The 21,718-nt window shown below is 38.6% G+C and overlaps 1 protein-coding gene across 12 annotated transcripts in view; it reads left to right on the plus strand.

Moving 5' to 3' along the window:
• Positions 1 to 21,718, plus strand: part of LOC136843951 (RNA-binding protein 1-like) — a 41,599-nt gene that overhangs the window by 7,714 nt on the left and 12,167 nt on the right. For 2 of the 12 annotated variants that reach the window (XM_067112952.1, XM_067112950.1), the window contains exons 2-7: positions 5,318 to 5,394; positions 6,711 to 6,905; positions 7,027 to 7,131; positions 9,033 to 9,113; positions 15,286 to 15,378; positions 17,269 to 17,292. In XM_067112952.1, coding sequence (XP_066969053.1) covers positions 5,378 to 5,394; positions 6,711 to 6,905; positions 7,027 to 7,131; positions 9,033 to 9,113; positions 15,286 to 15,378; positions 17,269 to 17,292 — 515 coding nt within the window. In that variant the 5' untranslated portion in view covers positions 5,318 to 5,377. Of the gene's footprint in view, positions 1 to 5,317; positions 5,395 to 6,710; positions 6,906 to 7,026; positions 7,132 to 7,859; positions 8,562 to 9,032; positions 9,114 to 15,285; positions 15,379 to 17,268; positions 17,293 to 21,300; positions 21,345 to 21,718 lie in introns of those variants that run through there. The other 10 variants (XR_010854746.1, XM_067112949.1, XR_010854745.1 and 7 more) reach the window with 10 other exon arrangements.

Consider the following 21,718-nt stretch of genomic DNA (forward strand, 5'->3'; position numbering starts at 1 on the left):
ACTTAGGCTGTACCAATCAGGATCACACCAAAAGGTGAAAGTAGACTGCAATAGTGAGTCTGACTCCTTAAATACAGGGTGGTTGATAGGGATCAGGATATGTACTGGCCACAGCTGGGATGAAAATGAATTTTCTGCTCAGATTGGCTGGTGGGATATTTTTGTGAGTCAGTGTTTAGCATTGATGGTTATGTTGTTGTAGCTGTGTTGAGCTAGGGACGGTGTTACCTGGTGTGATGACTCGTCCACTGGTATATCACAGTGAATATTTTGGTTGGTTGAGAGGCTGTTACAGGCAGTCCCCGGTTAACAGCGTTTAGTTGCTACGGCGCTTGGGTAGCGACATTGTCAACTGGATTTTTGGCGCCAATCTCTGGTTAACAGTGATGTTAATTGGGGATTTTGGTGCCGATCTCCTGTTAGCAGCATTGTTATGTGGGGATTTCGGCACTGATATCCGGTTGATGGTGCCGTTAGGTGGGGATTATCGCCAATTTTCAGTTAGCGGAACCCCCGCTGTTAACCAGGGACTGTCTGTTTTGATTTCTTGGTTTGCACTGGTGTTTCTCATGCCTGGAAATGCTTGCTATTTCATCTCTCAGTGTTAGCCGTAGCCTTAATAAAGCATGTTGGGGAATTACACTGGTTATCTCGTTTATTCTGGTTCTCAGAGGGATGTGGGTCTCTTTCTTGTGTTTCCTTGAGTGAAAACTCAAATCTGTCAGTCCCTGATGAAGGTTATGAGTTTTTCAACCCCTTATCCCTTACCTCAGAGACTTTGTTGTTGGTGACATGGACTAGATGCACTTGTTCGAAGTGTAAGCCATTAAGTATTATTTGAAAAGAACTGTCCTCTTAGGCCAGAGTGCTGTAGGCTTTTGTACAACTCATTTAGTGAGGATGTTAGTCATTTAGGTTGTGTGGGAGCCCACGAAATAGGGGTGTGGGACCATCCCCTGCCTTTCAGAGAAACATTTTGGTTGTTCAGGTAATGAGAGCAGGTGTTTGAAACCAGCATGACTGCTTTCACCAGAGACATCATCCACAGTCCTTGGACACCTTATCCTTGGGACCTGTGGTGGCTGCTCAACAAGTTCTGTATTACCAAACTCTTTATGGAACGAAAAGTATCTTGTCCAAGTGCTTAGCTTAGTGTAAGTGTGCGATATTTATATAAATGAGTTACTGGTCTTTCCCTCGTACATTTCTCCTCCCCTCAGCAAAGCAGCAACTGAGGTCAAGTACTTGCTGCATTGGACTAAGGTACAGGTAACTAAACAGTGAGAGTCTTTTCATTTAGTTTCATCTTCAAGATAACTCTCCATCTGCTTTTACCACTGAAAAGGGTGGTAAAGTGGTAGCGATATAACTTATCGTTTTGTGGTAGCCAGAGATGGCTAGCTGCCTTTCAATTGGTATCTCCTTACAGGGATATCATCTGGTTCCCGGTGCTTTCCTTACTTGCACAAGGTTCTACACCCTCTCTTGAGCCTGAGTTCCTAACACACTCATCTTTACGCCAGACTGAGCTGGATTTTATAGGAATCATTGGCCCCTTGCTCACTTACAGGACTGGGTGGGTCTTCAACATTGTCTGTTGGCAGGGGTGGCCTCCCACATAAAGTGGCAAATATTCTGGCTGTTTGGATTTTTCATAGGTATGGAACCAGAGCACTGTATTCAAGTGCCTACCTTCACCCTACCTTGCCTGAGAGGTCTAAAAAGTGGTTGGTTATGGCAGGTGAGTGAAATACCCCTCACTCGCCCATCATAACCATAACTTAACCACCATTGTTAACAAATTAAGTGACCATTTCAGGCATACACTAAAGGATACTCCTACTTAGAAAGTTCTGGTTTGTATACTTAGGAAGAATACAAATGGTAAAATTTTGTCATACTTCTTTCTCTTATAACTTTGACAACAAGTATGGGGTATTATGTGGTTGTAAGCATGCTTAATTTTTGGGTTCGAACTATATTGTCTCCTTGACTTTTCTTCATGCCAATCCAAAGTAAATTTTTCAAGATGTCTTTTGAATTTCTCTTAATATATGTATATATTTTTTGGCCAATATTGACGAGTAAAGGTTGAATGCTTTCTGTACATTTGATAATTTTGCAGTGAGAAAAATGCATTTCCATGTGTGTAACAAAAAAAAAAATGGAAGAGTGTTGCAGAATATTTTTGAATGAGTGAACAGACCCATCACCTTGAGGTAGCTGTTGATGTACGTGTAGGTTATCAGGAAGTGATGGTTTGTGGTAAAACACATGCAATTTTGAAAACATAATAGGTATTTTGGTACAAATCCATCACGTTATGATAGCTTATGTATGCATCAGCCACCGTAAAATGGTGGGTTATGGGCAAAATCAGTGTTACTAACTAGAAACCAAATTTGGTTAATGTAAATGCTATAGTATGGTTTGAGTAGGTTGAATGATTAAACAAAATTTTTAACATGCCATTAGTCTTTTTTTAATTTTGAAGTCACTATACAGGATATTTTGTTTGGGACACAGCTTTCCTGCTGTTAAAAGATAGTTATGTCTTGGCACCGACGGACAGGTCGGCATTCAAAAGAAAATGCTGTCGAAGTTCCTGGATGACCCTAATTCACCCTGTTCTCCACCAGGTGTACTTTTAATGGTTTAACTCTTGCCCTTTTGGTTTTCTGTAAAAGAAAACTATTGTGCCGGCTTTGTCCGTCTGCACTTTATTCTGTCCGCACTGTTTTCTATTTGCATTTTTTCTGTCCATCCTCAGATCTTAAAAACTACTAAGGTTAGAAGGCTGCAAATTGATATGTTGATCATCCACCCTCCAATCATCAATCATACCAAATTGCAGCCCTCTAGCCTCAGTAGTTTTTATTTTATTTAAGGCTAGAATTAGCCATAATCGTGCGTCTGGCAACGATATAGGATAGGCCTCCACCGGACCGTGGTTCATACAGCATTATACTGAGTCTTGGTGGTCATATAGCATTATACCGAGACCACCTAAAGATAGACCTATTTTCGGTGGCCTTGATTATATGCTGTAGCGGCTACAGAAAACTCAGTTGTGCCGAAGAAACTTCGGCGCATTTTTTCCTTGTTTGTTAGTGCTTATGGCAGTTAAAAAGAGGAGTTAGTAGCGAGCATTCAACTATAAGGAGGGCGGTTAGAAAGGGGATGCTATGTTATTTTATTTTATTTTTTTTTTTTTTTTTAATGACGTTAAGACTAAATTCTTACTGTGAACTGTAAGTATTCCAAGTTTAATAATTAGGAGTGAAGAGGAAGCATTTCTCCGTCCTGTTAAGGCAGATAAGATATATTAGATGGGTTAAAAATTAATCTTTTGTTTTGTGGCGTTAGGAAATCTAGAATGTTGTTTTCTGTGACGAATTTGAAAAGGCTTGCACAATGAGAAATTAGTTCCGGACCTTTTACCTGTATTGAAGGTAAACATTTATAATGTAAGAGTGGATGCTACTTTATTTTAGTTCTGTGAAGAAATTGTTGCCTGGCGATGTGATTATTGCAAGGCAGTAGCAGTGCAATTCAATTTTTGCCACTCACTACCTTCAAGTACGCAGAAATTGTCTGAAAACGGTAAAGCCCTTAGTCTAATACTGGTACCAGTTAAACTCCTTTCCTGAACTGAAGAAAGAGCAGTCTTTTTGGGTCTTTAAATCCCAGGTTTTGATTTTATAGGGAGCATGAAGGTACTTGCATGGTGTAGGAGCCTTCCTTTATATCATTAAGGTACTGTATTCATTTTTAGTTGACCTCTTTGTGGGGCTTTCGGATCCAGTCATAGGGCTCCCTTCAAACTGCTTCTGTTTAATTCTGGCTGAATTGAAGCATTTTCTCTGCGAGGCTGCTCTTTGCTGCACACATGTAAGAGTTTTGCTTCCTGAATGGAATCCACCCTCTGGTAGAAGTAATATCCAGAAAGGATTCCAGGTTAGGTAAGAATGTTGTGGGTCTCATGCAAGAAACCTTTAGCTTGATTAGCTGAACGAACTGTGTCTAGCTGCACTACTTACTAACTATCCCCCTCTCAATGTGGGAATCAGCCGTCTTATAACAGTAGGTAAGATTCATCCCAAATAATAATTTTCATAAGATTTATTATTTGGATACTTACCTACTTTTAAAGTAGACCCCACCTAACCTCCCCACAATTTGGTAGGCTGTCAGGGAGAATTCTGTAAAGAGCTAAAACATTCCAAACACCTGGTGCAGAACAGGTGAACCGGACAGTCATCCAAGTCAGCCAGGCAATCTTTTTCATTTTGAATGCAAATGTTCTTGTCAGCACAAAGATACGGCTATGTTTAACAGTAGGTAAGTATCCAAGTAATCAATTGTATTATGGAAATTTATATTCTCAGTAAAAGTACACAGCAACTATGTTAGTTTTCCATTACATTAGCTTTCTGATCCTGTGAGTAAAATTATTGCAAACCCTTTCATCATGAAATTCATACCTGTGAGTGCCACATCTAGGTGCGTGAAGCAAAAGTTCTTAAGAGAATGGTTCCACTATGGATGCTCGGCCAATACCCTGCTTTTCTCCTGATTGTTTGGCATATGCCTCTAGCTCATTTATTTTATGTGTGTGTGTGTGGGCGTGTACGTGCGTGCCTGCTATATAGAGAGTGTGTTGGTTGGGGGGGCTTGCCAATGTTTGGAGATTTCAGTTTAATATTAAAGTATGAAAGCATTCCTTTTGGACCTGCATTTATCTTCTTCTTCTTCTTCGTCTTCTTCTTCTTCTTCTTCTTCTTCTTCTTCTTCTTCTTCTTCTTCTTCTTCTTCTTCTTCTTCTTCTTCCTTGAAATTGGCAGAGCATGCATGATGGAATCATCCATTTTGGAACTTACATTGTGCACATGGGCTTGCTCATAGTTAAAGGTTATTCTGTGAGGAATGGGTTTGAATAAGTATTTGTTTAATTATAATTTTAGCATATTGCATGAGAGATCTGTGTTGCTGAAGGATTTGATTGATATATATAAACTTGATTGTAGTTGCAGGAGGAAAATAAGTCAATTTTTTCCAATTCAATTTAAAAGAATTTCGCTTCCTAGAAGTGCAGTGAAAATTCTGTACAAAAAGTACAATTGGAATTTGTTAGTGTTTTTCATTGTTGAGGAGTGATTTTTTGCTGTGCTAGTACAGTATAAGTTTTCTGAATTCAGTAAATTGTCATTGCAGTACAGTACTCTAATATAAAATGTTTTCGAAAGTACAGGTTATGTCTTTTCATGGTGATAAACTGATGACCTAATTTCATGTAATTTATATTATTAATTCACAGTTGGTTGTTCATCGTAGTGCTGACTGGGCTTGTCTCCAATCTCTGACCTGCTGATCACAGATGCCTCCTAACGTTAAGTATGTCAAACAAAAAAAACGAAAAAACTTCCTTAACCATTAGAATCAAGTAGTCAGATAATGTATGTTGGTTAAGGGTTGGTGTATTAGCTTTAACCAACATTACGATGGAATAATACCAACAGCCGAATATCATTTACTCAGATCGTGATTTGTGTTCATATACTTCAGAGGCTTTGTAAGTTGAAATTTGCATCGTAGTTTAAACTCTTCAGTTTTATCCAAGCCTTGAAGCTGTGATGATTGGAAAAGTTAATGAGTCATTGAAGAGCATTGGAATAAGCATTTAATATACTGATAGCATGAAATCTCAAATGTTTGTTCTGTATTCTTACAATTTTTTTGATACTTCCGGGGTAAGAACAGTTCAGTACTCACCAGCCATCTTACATCCAAGAAAACTTGATCCCTCAGGATAGCATTTTATGGATGTTTCTTGTACAGAATATAACGTGCCTAAAGTATGCAGCAATTTATGGATGTTCCATATACGAAATAGAACTTTTACCTAAAATGCACATGTTCATTTCAAATGGCAATAGAAGTTTTGTAAGTAAATTGATAGTGGTAAAGAGCCAAAATGTGATATGGCATTTCCTTATACAAATGCTGGCTTGTGAGGAAACCAGCCTAGTCTGGAATGGTGCAGAACTGCCATGGCCTTACACAGTATGGCCAACTTATCAGTGTTTACTTACATCACCATTGTTTTATGTTTATTGATGAATGCATTAGCAGATGATAAAGTGAAAGGCAATGAGCTATTGTTACTAAGTTTGGTCATGGTCAAATAAGAGTACTGTATTTAATTTACTCACAGTAAGAAACGAAATCTTGCAATCAGTGTGCTTTGATTCAGATTTGATGGTATGGTGCATGAAAATTCCTGATGATTTTGTGATTTGAGAAAGAAGCTTTAAGATCATATGCAAGACATTAAAGTTTATTCAGCTTCCATGCATTTCTTTCAACTCAAACTGAAAACTATCGTAACTATACCAAAATAGTTTTGCATATAATTCAGAATTTCTGGAAAGATTTTAGGGATAACAGACAAGTTTAAATCGTACAGTACTCAGTATTCTTATATTAATTCAGCAGAGCCTCCTCGTTAAGTGAACATCAAATTTTTGACCCAGCTTCCATATTTGTTTGTGTTATGAAATATAATGTTCATGAATATTTAAACCCCTCTTCTATTTTAATTTAATGCAGTCTAGTCAAATCCAGTGCTCCTTTTGGTAAAGTGGATTATTACCTACCCATATTCAATGTGGTACGTGTATATTTGTAAGTAATAGGTTAAACTCTTTCAGAAACATGAGGACTGACTGCAAAGTGTATGTCGGTAATTTGGGTAATACTGATGCCAAACATGAGTTGGAATCTGCATTCTCAAAGTATGGACCTTTGGTGAATGTGTGGGTTGCTCGAAACCCTCCAGGATTCGCGTTCGTAGAATTTGAAGACCCAAGAGACGCTGAGGATGCTGTTAGAGCCCTAGACGGAACGTAAGTGAATTCAAGTCGTATCTGTGTAAAATTATTTGTAGATTTTAATTTGAAGTAAGTTCCTGAAATACTTACAACCACATACAACGAAATGATTAAGCCCAAGCACGCTCCCTTTCAGGCGGATGTGCGGCGTGAGAGTCAAAGTAGAGATGTCGACCGGCCGTTCTCGACGCGACCGTTTCCATTCCCCTCCCAGACGCGGCGGTGGTGGTCGAAGGTCCAGGTGAGGTCGGGGTGTTTTGCCGTCACCTTTGGGGTGTCACTAGGGGCACTGTCCAAAAAGCATATAGTTGTCATGGCTAGGTGCTTAGGTGGCAAAAATGAAGTCCATGTGTTTAGCATTAGTTATAGATGTTAATGTTTGCTTTATGATTAGTTTGTGTTAATGTGAATATAAAAATTATTGTATATACCTTTTTCTTTAATCAGCTGTTAGTCATGATTATATATTTAATAGATTAATTTTATTTGAGGTTATATGTTATAAGCTCAGCATAAAAAATTACAGAGAACGAATTTGGATGCCAACCCTGTTTTCCTGACTCTTGGATTAAGGTTTGTGGGTAATGGATGAATCTTGTACTGTATGTGTGGAGGGCGTGGGTCTTTGCTGGGGGTTGGACTTGGGCGTGAAGTCACACCTGGTAAATTAAGTTATAATGCAAGTTCAGGAAGTTGATGAATGCTCCCAGTGATGTTTGTGGCATTAGTAATCTTTTTAGGCCTACTCTCAATTCATGTAGAGCGTTAAGTAATTTTTGTTTGTTTTTCATTTAGGTTTTGAAACTCTTTGATTTGAATTTTTGTTTCGCTCATTTTTAAGTCTTTAATGCACTTCATTTTCTGACCTAATTTTCAAATCTGATTGATTATATTGTCATCCAATTAACTCTTGAGCTAGAAAATTTTATTGGAAGATTTTTGTTAATTGTGGTGTGTGGCCCATTACAGGACTATCTCGCCCAAATTACTTCTTGTTCCACCACCACCATCTACTCCTCCTACTGTTGCTACCACACCACCACCACCACAACCACCACCACCACCACCACTACTACTACCACCACAAGTACTTCCACCACCACCACCACCACTGCTAGCATCTGCATCAGCCATCATATTCTGTAGGCTTCCAGTATTGGGTATTTGGGAAGGTGGTAACCTTGCAGTGTCATGGTTTCTGCCAACCATCACCTGATCCTCCACTGGTGTATCAGCTTGGTATTTTCTCCATCATTTACCAAGAGGTTTTACCATTGATAATAATGCAACCAGGGTTATTGGCAAGAATAATGTGGAGCATTATTATCCATTTGGTGAAGCCGTTTATGTATGCCAGTATTGGATGAGATGTTGGACCCTGCTCAGCCGAAGCCTGGCAGCGGTGGTGGTGCGCCTCACGTTGCCTGATGACCCTCCTGCGGCGCGGCACCTCGTGGCACCCGGGCAGCCCTTAAAGCGCTTCACGTGTCCTCTTCTCCCCGCTCGTCTACGTCTACTACCCTCCGCCCAACGCCCGTCCGCCCGCTGCCTGCGCACCGTCAGGCCTGCCCCCCCACCCACCATCTTGGGTTTATGACCCTTCAACGCTCGCTCCACTTTCTTACAATCATCGCGCTTCGACATCATCATTACTACTGCTCAGCTGTGACGGTACACTACTCAGTATTTGACTACTTGATCAATAATCACAGATGGTCTGTTTGTGATTAGCAGTCAAGCATAGGTATGAGTCCTTTCATGAAGGACTACACCTTGAGGAGTGATTGTCTACCCTATAGAGAAGGATCATTTGTTGTACTTTTGTCTTTTTAAAAGCACTTGAGAGAATCGTTAACAGGATCATGAGTGTTTACCCAGGTGGTTTGGGGAAAAGGGCTGGACAGTTTGTGGCCTTTTTTTAATTATTTTTTTTTTACTTTTTTAATTTCATTCTGTGCAGCCGGTCACTCTCCATGGCACAGGACTTTTGGAAAAAGATTAGTACAGTATTTTCAAAGTTAAAATTTTGTTAGTTAATGTAATTCTCCCCTTGGGAGTGTTCCTGTCTCAAGGAAGTGTTCACATTCAGGAACAAATAACAGCTTGTATTGTAGAATAACTATATAGTTGATGTCATTTCAGGTCGCGCTCGCCCAGGCGTTACGGTGGTCGTGGTCGATCTCGCTCTCGTTCTCCACGACGTTCCCGCTCCCGGTCACCAAGGTACAAAGACACTTGTCGACTGCAGTATTGTGTATGGTAGTTTTAGGTGGTGGGGTAAACTCTGTGAAAGAATACTCCAATTTAAGGCCATGCTGCTGATCTCATGTCAGCATAGATTCTTTGGTGTGAGAGCAGAATTCTGAATGGTTGTGTAATTGTGTATCACAGGAGACTTCTTTGGGCTTTATTTTTAGTACATCATGGACTAGAAAAACTATTTCGACGTCGGAAGTTCAGATTAGTTAATCACTAGGAATAATTGTCCTTGTTAATATTTATATGCTATCACAACAGACCTCATTATAATTTAAACTCAGTTTTATATTGTTTGTGTGATTTAAAGGAAGTTTAACATAAACTCTGTACTCGGCTGACAGGGCTAGTGACAGTAGCAGAATTTTCAAGGTTGTATTGTTCCTTATGCATCTGTTTACTTTTTTCTTTTTTTTGTAAGTCATTATTATATAGTAAATGTACCTAAGTACAGGAGAAATGTGACAAGACATTAGACACCAGGACAGACATGAGTTGCAACTTTGATGTATTTGTACTTCAGCAGTAAAGTTTATCTGCCCGAGATTGGGTGAAGACCGACAACCTTTGCTTCATGTGCTTATTGTTCTTTATCAGTATACTACCAGTGTTAATATAAAGAGAATGTTTTAAAGGTTAGCATAGTAGTGACAGTAACTAATTCATGGTTGGACATAATAACTTTTTACCTGTTCTGGTTTATTGCATTTTCACTGTGGCCACAATACCCATCTATACCCATTACGATTTTCCGGGTCTTCTTACTGTGTCCCAACTGCTGTATCTATTTCTCTTTGATTTAAATGTTGCTCACTCTTTCATATCACATGTCCAAATCATCTCTTATTTTTGTGGTCTTGTAGACATCCAGCTTTAAGGTACCATATCTCCAAATCTGAAATGAGAGCTTTCCGTTATGAACGTTTATCTCTGGTTTATTGCATTTCCTCTCTGGCCAAAATACACAGTCATACCCATTGTGATTTTCTTGGCCTTACCTGTGTCACTAGTGCTATGTCTAATACTCGTATTGATTTTAATTGCTGCTCCCCCTTCCGTATCATATACCTAATCATTTCTTATTTTTGTGATCTCATTGGCTTCCAACTTTTAGACACCACATCTCTTGGCAGTGTCCTTATCTGTGATGAGAGCTTCCCAGTATACTCTAGCCATGATTTTTTTAGTTAAATATATTCAGAATCTTTTGAAATCTTTCTTGGTGGTAATTTATCAGCTCTGTAGAGTATTACAGGCCATGTGCAGGCATTTCAAATATTTGGGGTTTAGTATTTTGACTATAACAAATTAAAATAGATTAAATCAGATGTTGGCTTTGGTGCTCTTCACCCCAAAAAGTTAATAGTCCATTCTTTGGATAAGTCACACTCTGTCCATTGGTATTTGATGAGTAACCCACGTGTCCCAATCCCTGAATAGAGAGAATGCAGATTAACATTCTTGGTCAAACATATCATATGTGGCTCCAACTTTCAACCAACCAGTGATGTATATCTGGTATGAGGAACAAAACCATGAGAAATTTTTGTCAATATCCAACATTTCTAGTTTACCCATTGTTAAGTTTTTAACAAGTTGCTGTGATTAAAGTCTAATGTGTTTCTTCAAGAATAAACCGTTTGTCCCAGTCTGTGATAGTTGAGAATGTGAACCCCTGTGGTCTGGTTAAACTAGGAATTAGAGGAGGCTGCTGCTAATAGTTTTCTACATTATCACTGACTGCTGCACAATCCAATTTATCCCCAAGGTAACTGGAATGCGTTACCTCCTTGTGGGTTTTTTCCTTCCACATGGTCATCGTCCTACCTCTTCTCCGTTTGCTAGTGTGGGGGTCTAATTTCCTTTACTCCAGTCGTGATTTGCAGATCTGTGCATATCTTGTAATGTAGAGAACATTGTGTGCAGTGTACAGTGGTGGACCTAAGAATTATCTTGACTGGCCATCTTCCACAATATATCCAGTAGTACCAGTTTTGGTTGCACCCAAAGAACTAGAGGCAGTCCTTGGTTATCGGCAGGGGTTCCGTTCTGGGGGTGTGATGATGACCGAATATCGGCAATTTCCGGCGATTTTCGGGATTATTGGCGCCGAAAAGTGCCGATTTTCGGTTATTGGTGCCTCTGTTAGGTGTGTACTGGCGCCAATACCAAATTATTGGCACCGATAAGCGGAAATCGGCGATTTTCGGCGCCAAAAATTGCCGATTTTTGTCACTAGACAAGCCCCATAAAACCGGATCGTCATTAACCGAGCCCGCCGTTAACTGGGGACTGCCTGTAATATGGTGCTTCTTATGTAGAGCACCAGCATCCACATTCTGTAGAGATGTCAAGTTGCCGTGCTGCATAACACCCGAAGTCTGCCTTTCCTTTCTCTGGAAAACTAGAGTAATCATTTTTGATATTTATGGTTATGAATTAGTGCCATAATAGTTTTCTTACTTGCATTGCAGTTTTTACATGTAGGTAGTTTATTAATTGTATTCATTTTCATCTATATTTCATATTGGAATAATCTAGTTTGTTGAGAATTATGTTCCAGGCTGATGATATCTTAGGTTTATTCCTTATGAATCGTTGTTCATTTGGAGTATGATCGTTATCATCATACATCTTGGCTAATTTATGTCCAGTATTTAGATACATTTGTTGCACAGCTGATGTACTGTAATTCAGTGCTTTAAAAAACATACCAAGTTAAGACCCCTTTATATTTGCTACTTATCTTTAGAGCAGGGCCCTCCAGAGTGGTTGATATTGACCTCTGGGGGTCAGTGTGACTACCCAAGTGGTCAGGGAATACCTAGGGGTCCAAAGAGGGTCTACAGTATAAGCACTAAGGTTGAATGTGAATTTTTTTGGGTTAAAAGCTGACATTTGTCTAAGAAATAGAAAAGCATTAAGTAACGTTATAAATTTAAATTGAAACTTGATGATGCAAGGCAGGTTTGCTGAGTTTGATTTGAAGCTATATTTTAAAAATACAACACGATTCGTCTGTAAAATGTAAGATTACAATATTTTTAATGTGCCTAATATTATGTGACTTAGTTATGAAGTTTTTCATTGTTCACAATTGCATCCGGTAAAGGAACCGATACAGAAATTGATAAAGGAATGACAGAATGTTTAAGGTAAATGAATCTCATTGAGAAAAGAAGAAGGGCGAAAGAATTTGTGCCCTTAAATAAATTTATTTGGAATGAATCTTCCCTACTATTAAAGATAGCTTATATCTGCAATCAAACAACAGATCATCATGAAAAGGCTTACCCTGGATGACTGTCTAGTACACCTGTTCTCTACCAGGTTTGTTTCAAATGATTTAGCTTTTGTCAGAATTATCCTTTTTGCCTGTGTGTAAAGGCTCTTGTTGGCATTTCATTGTTCTGGCTGTTGCTTTCTCAGTACTGTACATTTACTGTGCATTTATTTTTCCTAGGATGCCTTCCACTGGAATCAAGGCTAAGAATGCCAGGTTGTGTTGGAATGATTACTGTGGTAACAGGATGTCGAATCATTAGGTAGATAGACACACTGATTGTAATGGCTGCAGGGGTATAAAGTATGATTTTGAAAATAGATGTGGGGATGTAAGGATTTTCAAAGGACTTTATGCTCAAGTGCATTAAATAGGAAGAGAAGGGAAGCAGATAGATTGCTAAAGCAGATAGGTCAGGTCATAAACCTGTCATTTTTCCCTCTTCTCTAGGTCCTTCGTTTGTAATTTTCCTTACTCAATGTATGGGTTTTTCCTCTTCTAATGTTTTGTTGGTACTGAGACTTCCTCTTTAGCTCTGCCGTCCGGTCCCCTTTTGGTTGGGAGAAGCATATTAAGAAGTTAAAACTGTATGTAAACCGTATTTGTTCCAACACAAATACAACAACCCCAATCAGAAAAAAAAAAAACAATGTACTGCATTACAAAAGGTGCTGAAGGAGAAGGCTATGCTATTCAGGTTAATGACCTGACAATAACGTAAGTCACATTGGGGCATGCGCAGAAAAAAAACAGTACAGTTCTAAAACTTGAGACGACCCTGAGCGATTGAGAAGGTGGACACAGCTGCGAACGCAGTGGAGGGATCAGACTGTCTCAGGTCATGCGTGACAATAGGCCTACCAATAGGATTTTGTTTTTAAGAGAAAATTCAGTAGCAGCCAAAGAGTGCTAAACAGGTACTCCACATATGAAAAGGAAAAATACAAATTACTTTAGAGTTTGATATTTCAGTCAGTGAAATGTTTAGTCTGAAAATCTCATAACACAAAACAAAAGAGTTATGACAACTGTTGTGACACTGACTTACACCTAGAATGGTCAGTACTACACCTGGTAAACTTTACAGAGACATTCGGGTGGTGGAAAGACTTTTGAAGATTCCTGGTACTGTAGTTTTATCGTAAAGAGCTCAACTCTTGGCTATATGGAAGAGATTCTGCAATGTAAACACTTGGTCAGAAATAGGTCACTTGGTCAGAAATAGGTCATAGCAGAAAGACTGCTTCTTTGGGTAGAAAATGAACACTCTGCGGAGGGGCAATGAATTTGATGGTCGAGGATTCAGTAAGGACAAGTTCTGCTGGTCGTGTGGTTGTTACATGCATGAGTCTGGCAGTAGCTGTAGAATTGGAGAAGCGCTCAAATATGGACTTTGTTTTAGCATGTTGAACAGTGGATGCATCTCTTCAAATTCGGCCTGATTTGGACACACGTCCTCCCCCTTAATCTGCTCTAAGGGAAGAATTGAATAAATTTTGAGTACAAGAATGCGCAAGGACTCCTATAGAGCCCTAGTAGCCTCAGAGGTAATGGTTTTCAAAATTTCTGTATCTCTCAGTAGATCTTTCTTGTATTCTTCCGTTAAGAAAAACTAGAGACTCGGACTACTGAGTTCCATGCGGTTCCACTAACTTCCGCACCCCTGACAATCCCTTGAGAGGTGCTCAACAGTCTCCTCCCAATAAGGGGGTTTTCAAAGTTATCTCGGATTCTGTCCTTAAATGGAGAAACAACCATGCCCTTTTATCAGTTTGTGTATTATACTGGTGCCATTTTCAGCACTCGTACCTGTGTAGACAGCAAAGTTTCTCCACTTTCGTAGATTTAATTTTTCACTGTCTACTTTCAAGGTTGTGGTTCCATGGTTTCCCCCAGTATTGATCAGCACCTAACGATGTTGGTGTCCTAAAATTTTATCTGTGGATCTTTTTGAGCCTCTGGAATCCGTATCATTGCAGTATTTACTATGAAACATGCTTTTTGTTAGCACTTTTGGAAGTTAAAAGAGTAACTATATTATATGCACTCTCCCTAAGGCTGTTGTAAAGGAAAAGGTATTTTACCTTTTTTGCCCTAAAGCTGAGAAAGATGTTAAGGATAAGTTTTTCTGAGAAATGTAAGAATTCCAAATTTAACCTCTTTGGTGTGGAAGGAAGAGGAAACGCTGCTCTGTGCTGTTAGGGCAATTAAAATTTATTTAGAACAGGCAGGTGTGGAAGAAGCATGGTAACCTTTTGTTTTTTGGTTTTAGAAAACCTGGAATGTCTTTGCCCTGTGTGAGAGAACACTATGTTCTCTGTGTTACCACATCCCAGCCCGAGAAGAACCCTAAAAGAGTTCAGAGGTCTGGTTAAACAAATCATTTATAACTAACTAACTACATGAGAAACTAGTTCCATAACTTTTACATTTATTGAAGGTACACTTTCGTAACGTAAGAGCAGTTGCAACTTATTTAGTTTTACAACAAATTTGTTGCTTGAGGATGTGATTAATGCGGCACAGTAGAAGTAGAGTTTGGTTTTTGCTGCTTGCTGCCTTAAGTACACAATTGCGTCTTAAAATGGTGAAGCCCATAGTCCTCTACTGGTAGTGGGTAGTTTTTTTCCAGAACCAGAGAAAGAGCAGTCTTTTAGGGTCTCTGTTTAAAATCCCAGGTTTTGATATTTTCGGGAGCATGAGGGTTTATGCACATTGTATAAGAGCATACTTTATATCATAAACGTATTTAATTTTAGTTGACTGTCGTTTGTTGGGCTTTTGGATCCAGGCACAGGGATCCGTGCACATCACTTTTCTTTCGTTCTTGCCGAATTGAAGTGGTTTTCTCCGCAGGGCTGCTCTTCACTGCACACAGACGAGAGCCTTGCTTCCTGAATGGAATCCAACTTCTGGCAGCAGTAAGATCCAGAAAGGATTCCAGATCGGGTAAGAATTTTATGGGTTTGATGCAAGGAAAGTTTTAGCTTGGTTCGCTGAGCTGATTTATTTTAGCTGCAGTACCCACCATATTATATCTCAATGTGGGAATCGGCTATCTTTAACAGTAAGTAAGATTCATCTGTAGTTTTCGTAATAAAATTTATTTGGATACTCACCTACTGTTGAAGCGGACCCTGCCCAACCTCCCCACTACTTAGTGAGTTGTCAAGGAGAATGAGAATTCTGACAAGAGTTAAAAGATGTGAAGAACCTGGTGGAGAACAAGTGTACTAGACAGTCACCAGGTTCAGCCATTCGATCTTTTGTTTGAATGCTGACTTGCCATCGGTGCAGAGATATAAGCTATCTTTAGCAGTAGGTATCTAAATAAATGTTATTATGGAAATTTATATTTGATATTTGTTCATTCATTCGTTCGTTTGTTTTTATTTATTTATTTATTTATTTATTTATTTTTTTTTTTTTACATGTCTGAGGGTTGATGAGGGGTAAGGATATTATGAAGGGGTTGGTTAAGAGATTTTGAGGGCCCCTGCAGTTTGCATTTGATAAGTCAAAGGCTTTTATCCCGGCTGAAGTAGGAAGATACTTGATTGTTGGTCTTGTAAAGGAATTGTTCATACAATATTTGTATGGATAGATATACTTCTGGAAAAATAGCCACATACACTTGCGAAACCACTGTAAAAATAGCCAAGCATACTTGTTAAACCACTAAAAATAGCCACATATACTTGCAAAACCACAAACACATTTTGATACCAGGCAGACAACACATCCTAAATGGAGAGAGCAGGTTATGATGGGTCACTAACCCTGGGAACAAAGACCCCCCATGTTTACGGGGTTAGATAGGCAAGTGTTTGGTGTGTCTGTTTCAGTATCTGCTATATACAGTGTGCTCATCAGATTATTCCTTATACTATAAGTACAAAATATTCTTATGTATGGACTCCTGATGCATCTGAATAGTAGGTCTGTTAATCAGGGATACTAATATACTCACAAAACCAAAGAGAGGAATGAAAGATGACAAAATTTGACTAAAGGCTATCATGAGAGAAGCAAGGGCTCACGTTTACTCACAGGTAATATGACTGGAGCAATACTGTATAGTATTGTCAGCTGACTGCCCTTTTTATTTTTACCTTACGGAATGGAACTTAGTTATTTAGGAGGCTTTTGTGGCATGCAGAGTTAATTTTAATGGATTTTTGTTGGAGCAGGTGTGTTCTGTGAATTAGACTGGCAGAAGTCACGGGTCTGGAAAGTGCTTGTTTCTTGGTGACAAATTTTATTTCACAACCATGTTCTTTTTCTGTTATCAGCACCTTTGAAAAACTTTTGAATATGTTCTTAATGAAAATAGACATATTGATCAAGAATGCTGTTAAACAAAACCAACAGTACAGAAAAAGTTTTAGTTGCAATTCTTGAAAAGGAACAAAATGCCTTTGTGACCTTAACCTATTTTTTTTATGAATTAGATCAATCTAGGAACAGCAAAATGTTTTAGTGGTGTGTTGATTTTTTATGATACTTTTTAAAGAGCTGAAAAAATGCCTTTATGCATAATATTCCTCAAGACCACATCTCACATTTGAAGACCGTTGAATTTATCTAGGAAGCCGTGAGAGTTTTGTGGTTTTACCATGAAAGATTAGTAAGGTTGGAATTCTTGGTTTTGAACTGCAAAGAAGTAATTAGGGAACTTGGTTATTAATTAGTCATAGAGAATTTTTTTATGCTTTCTCATTAATAGCATTAGTGTTTATACAAATTCAGTTTTGTTCTGGTGTAGGATAATTGAAAAGTAGAAGAATGAGAAAAGAATGATTTTTTTTAACTAATAGAAGTTACTAATTATCTTTTCAGAGGTGCACGTCGTGGATCTCCAAGGTAATATCACCTTTTGAATTTGTATACTGTACTGTTTCATTAGTTTGCCCTGTTTTATTGTTTTAGCAGCTCATTGTAAATTTTGAAAGTTCAGTACATACTGCATTTGGTTTGGTTTGATGAAAACCAACATATATATAAAACATCTGTTATCTTGTAATGAACATTGTTTAGGAACACTCCATCTTTGGGTATGATGAAATATTTGTGAAATACTTAGAGAGATTATTGATTTTTTGTTTTTGCGCATGTGCCACCTGGCCTCTCAGATGTCTCAATCAGCGTCCTGACTTTTGGTAAACCTGTGAGAGCTGTTGTCTACTTTTTCTTTCCCCAGATGTTTGCTCTGCAGCAGAAATGCTTTTCCAATACCTAATATTTTAGTTCATTATAAACTCATTAAATCAGTGTCATGGTCCCATGCAGTGGCTCTCCAGTTTTAACACCTTGCACTGATCACAAATTGACGAGGCCCCACTAAGCATGCCTAGACCACATGTAAGAAGTCTCCAGCATCAGTCATTCTTTTGTGCATTTTTAATTTTTCTTCATGTCAGCGTCATTCATTTCAGCCCCATTTCACTTTAATGCTTTCACTTAAGTGAATTCTTCATGAAGCAGGTACCTACTATTTGTTAGTATCATTGTCTTGGAGCACCGGCTTTGTAAAACTTTTGATTAGTAACTCCCTTTTCATCACCCGTAAAATTTAGCTCCTTTTACAGTGTTTGCTTCATTTGAGAATTTGTTGGGCATAGTTTCAAATATTTCCATTTCAGTACTTTTGAAGCAAGTCTTCCGCCAACTAGCTTACTAGTCTTCAACTAGTTAGTGTTCTGATGTGAGGTTTTGTTTGTGCTAACCACTTTTTCCTATCTTGTGCACTGTACTGTAATGAAGAGTAAGTCTGTTGTGTTTTGTATCTTTGCTTTGTTTTGAGAACTGGTTAATTTGGGTGACTGGTACTTTGCTTTCTATTTACTTTTGATTTACCCATTTTTTATTTGGGCATTACCTTCTAAATGTTAACACTGTCATTTTATCTAGGGAGGTTTATCATTGTATCTTTCTTGTTCTAAATTATTCTGCTAATTATATATATGTTGCCTCCTGTAATTCATCGTTATTATAAATGTTTTGATATCAGCTGTTCTGTTGATGGAATTGGAGGTGAAATGATTCCTCTCCCCGTGTTCTTTCACGTACACTTTTTACTTGAGAACTGGTTAATTTTAGGCGACTTGTAATTTGCTTTTTGTTTACCATATATTTTTCTGGGCTAACCTTCCTAATGGTAATGCTCTTCTGTTATGTGTGGGAAGTTTTTCATTGTATTTTTTTTTTTTTTTTTTCATGTTGAATTAGTGCTCTAGTTATGTGTTGCCCTCTGTAATTCATCATCATGATAATGTTTTAATAGCTATTCCATTTATGGGGTTAGACATGAAATGAGTTACCTCGACTGCTTGTCTTGTGCACTTTCTACCTTAACTGTTAGGGAACTATTTGTTCCCTGGATGCACTCCCAGTTCTATCATTAGGTCCCCATTAGGTCCTTGTACTTCTTTATTTCCTTGTTCTCTTAATCTTTATCTTGCTTTCCAGCCACTCTGACTCCCTCAATTCACTGTCTAAAGCAGTGAATGGCTGAAAGTGCCGCGGTGCTTGGATTGCCAGCCTAAATTTAATTAATCATAAATATTTAGCTCCTCTCATTTCCTTAATCATTCCAAAATTTAAACTTCATCTCCCTGTATGAATTTTTTTTCTCTTCTTTATTTGTTAGTATTTCAAAATATTCCTTCCATCTATCTGTGATGTTCCTCCTCTTTCCTCAGCACTTTTCCATCCGCTCCTTTGATTTGCTTTCCGTTTGTCGTACCCTCGTTGCTTTCGTTTCTTTCTCTGGCTAGCCGGAAAATCTTCCCTTTGCCTTCATTCATTTTGTAAAGCTTGATACAACTGATCATGTGCTATAGCCTTGGCTTTTGATGCTATCTGCTTCGTTACCCTGTTCCTCATCTGGTAGATTATCTTGTGCCCTTCAATCTCTTCCTGTTACTCTACTTCCTTCTTATATGTTGTACTTCCTTATTAAACTGCTAAGTTTCCTATTTTCCAGTATTTTCCAATTCCTGTCTTAATATGATATCAATGGTCTAGTTCCACTATTCTTTGGTGATATATATCTCGTGAACAATCAGTTCCATTACCCTTTCTCTGGAGTCTTCCAAGTTTGGGCTCTCATAACCTGCATCACTTGATTTTCTTGGGCCCGTGCATTTCTCCTCCTATTTCCTTCTTTTAATCTCAGTTGCAAGTCTGTAACTTCCAACCAGTTTTGTGCAGTTCCACTGAATGTTCTCTGAGTAAGATGCAGTCAGTTTGACAACCTCTTGCACCACTTTTGTACATGATCAGATGATGTTGGTACCTATAAAAGAAGGGGTTTGTTATTCTCATGTCAAATGATGTTGCAAAGTTCATTATCCATTTTCCCTATCTGTTTCGTTGGTTGTAGCCATGCCTTCCAAGGATGTTGATCATAGCATCAGTGCTCTGACTGATGTACCCTTTAGGTCCTCTCTAAAAATGGGTCTTTTGTCCATTTAAACTGATTCCATTTCCTCATGTAAGTCCATATAGAAACTATTCTTTCTCTTCAGTACATCCTGTTTGACGGGTATGCAAATTTAGTGCTCAGTGTGCAATTCCTCTTATGTAGCCTTGCCTTCATTATCCTTTCACTCTTCCTGTGAACCTCAGTAATACCATTTTTAATTTCTTAAGACAACAGTACCAATGCCATTTCCTAATGTCCCCACTTGGACCGCTGTATGGAAGTCTAACCATTTAGTTCCTTTACTTTTACCCTTCCAAAGAGTCTACTGCACACAAAACACATCTGCTTTCCTAATTTTCATGAGACCTGCAATTGTAAGTCCCCTCCCTGTCATGCTGAATATGATCAAAGTTCTAAGTCTCAAGGGTTGAGCTTAATTCCTTAGCCACACCTGCTCTTATTGTGGTTGTCTGTGGGTTGCTTCTAGCAAACATCCTACTGTTTCTAATACTCACAGAATGGCTCATTTCACGATTTGTTTTGGCATATGTTTTACGCAGATGCTCTTACTGACTCCAACCCTCTTTATCTGGGCTTTAGAAAGATAAAAATCATAATCATTGTTAAGAATTGCAGTTCCTTCAAATTATGAGGTTACCTCCCCCTCTCCCCCATTGGCCAGGTTTGTCTTTGCTTCCTTGTTTTCTGTTAGGACTAAGTGAATGGATGTCTTGCTCTGTCTAATGAGGGTTACCAAGCTTATGTATAAAGGCCCTAGATCTCAGGTGTGATGGCTGCAGGCAATGTCTCCCTACAGAGCCTGTACTTCTCTGGCCTTTAAGCATAATTTGGATTTGTCCTCTAGGGAGTCCATGCAAGGAGAGTTCAGTGGTTGAATGTGTGTAGTGGGTTTGACATGCTCTGATGAGTTTTCTGTACCTGATAGTGACAGCCTACATTTACTACTGTCTGTTTAAGAAATGCTTCTGTTAAAATGGTTAGGCCTCATATTTTTTTGCTTAATAGTTGTGGCAGGCCCTGTTTTTACTTGGGGGGGAATTTATCTGCAACTTATCATAACTTGTCTTCACCTTTCAGTTGTAGGACTTTCAAGTGATGTAGATTTTGAGGTTATTAGCTGCCGTCTCATATCCGGTTCAAGTCTCCAGTTTGGGAGGCTTTCTGATAAAAGCATATAATTTTTTATCCCAGGTATTAAACTTTTCTATGACTGAGCCTGTAGGCTACCAGTCTTGGTTTCTAACTCATTTCAGTCACTGTGTTCTTTACGGGGTATTACAAGGCAAGTGCAAAGACACTGGGGCAATGCCAACTTTTTGCCAAAATGGCTGTTGATGGAGTTTTGATAAAAAATAATAAACCCCTCAGTTATGTAAGGTATATTGGCCTTCCAGCCCTTGAATCAATCTTGCTCTCATTTACAGTTTGAACACGAGGGATGGTGATTGCAACATACCAGAGGATCCAGGTGACACATGCATATTGAAACAGCTCTCTTTTTGACAGACTAAAGACTTGAGAACATGGGAACATGATTGTGCAAATTTTTGATTGAGGTTTATGAAAGTATATGACATAAGTTTCAAACTTCAAACTGCAGTGTAAATATTCTTGTATGAAAAGTCTGGTCAGAGAGCAAAAAATGAAGTAAAAAAGTTTGATCGTAGAAAAATATATAAATAACCAAGAACCTGAAAACAAAAGTTTGGATGGTCTCATGTTGTATTGAGATTTGGTTTGACGTTCATGCATGAAGACTATGGTAGCTAGCTCAGTGGTAGATGCTAAGACTGGAAGGAACACAATTTATTATTAGTTAATAACTGGGTATTGCATGTTTAC

Source organism: Macrobrachium rosenbergii, chromosome 12 (assembly GCF_040412425.1).
Source record: "Macrobrachium rosenbergii isolate ZJJX-2024 chromosome 12, ASM4041242v1, whole genome shotgun sequence".
In the NCBI taxonomy this organism is placed as follows: Eukaryota; Metazoa; Arthropoda; class Malacostraca; order Decapoda; family Palaemonidae; genus Macrobrachium; species Macrobrachium rosenbergii.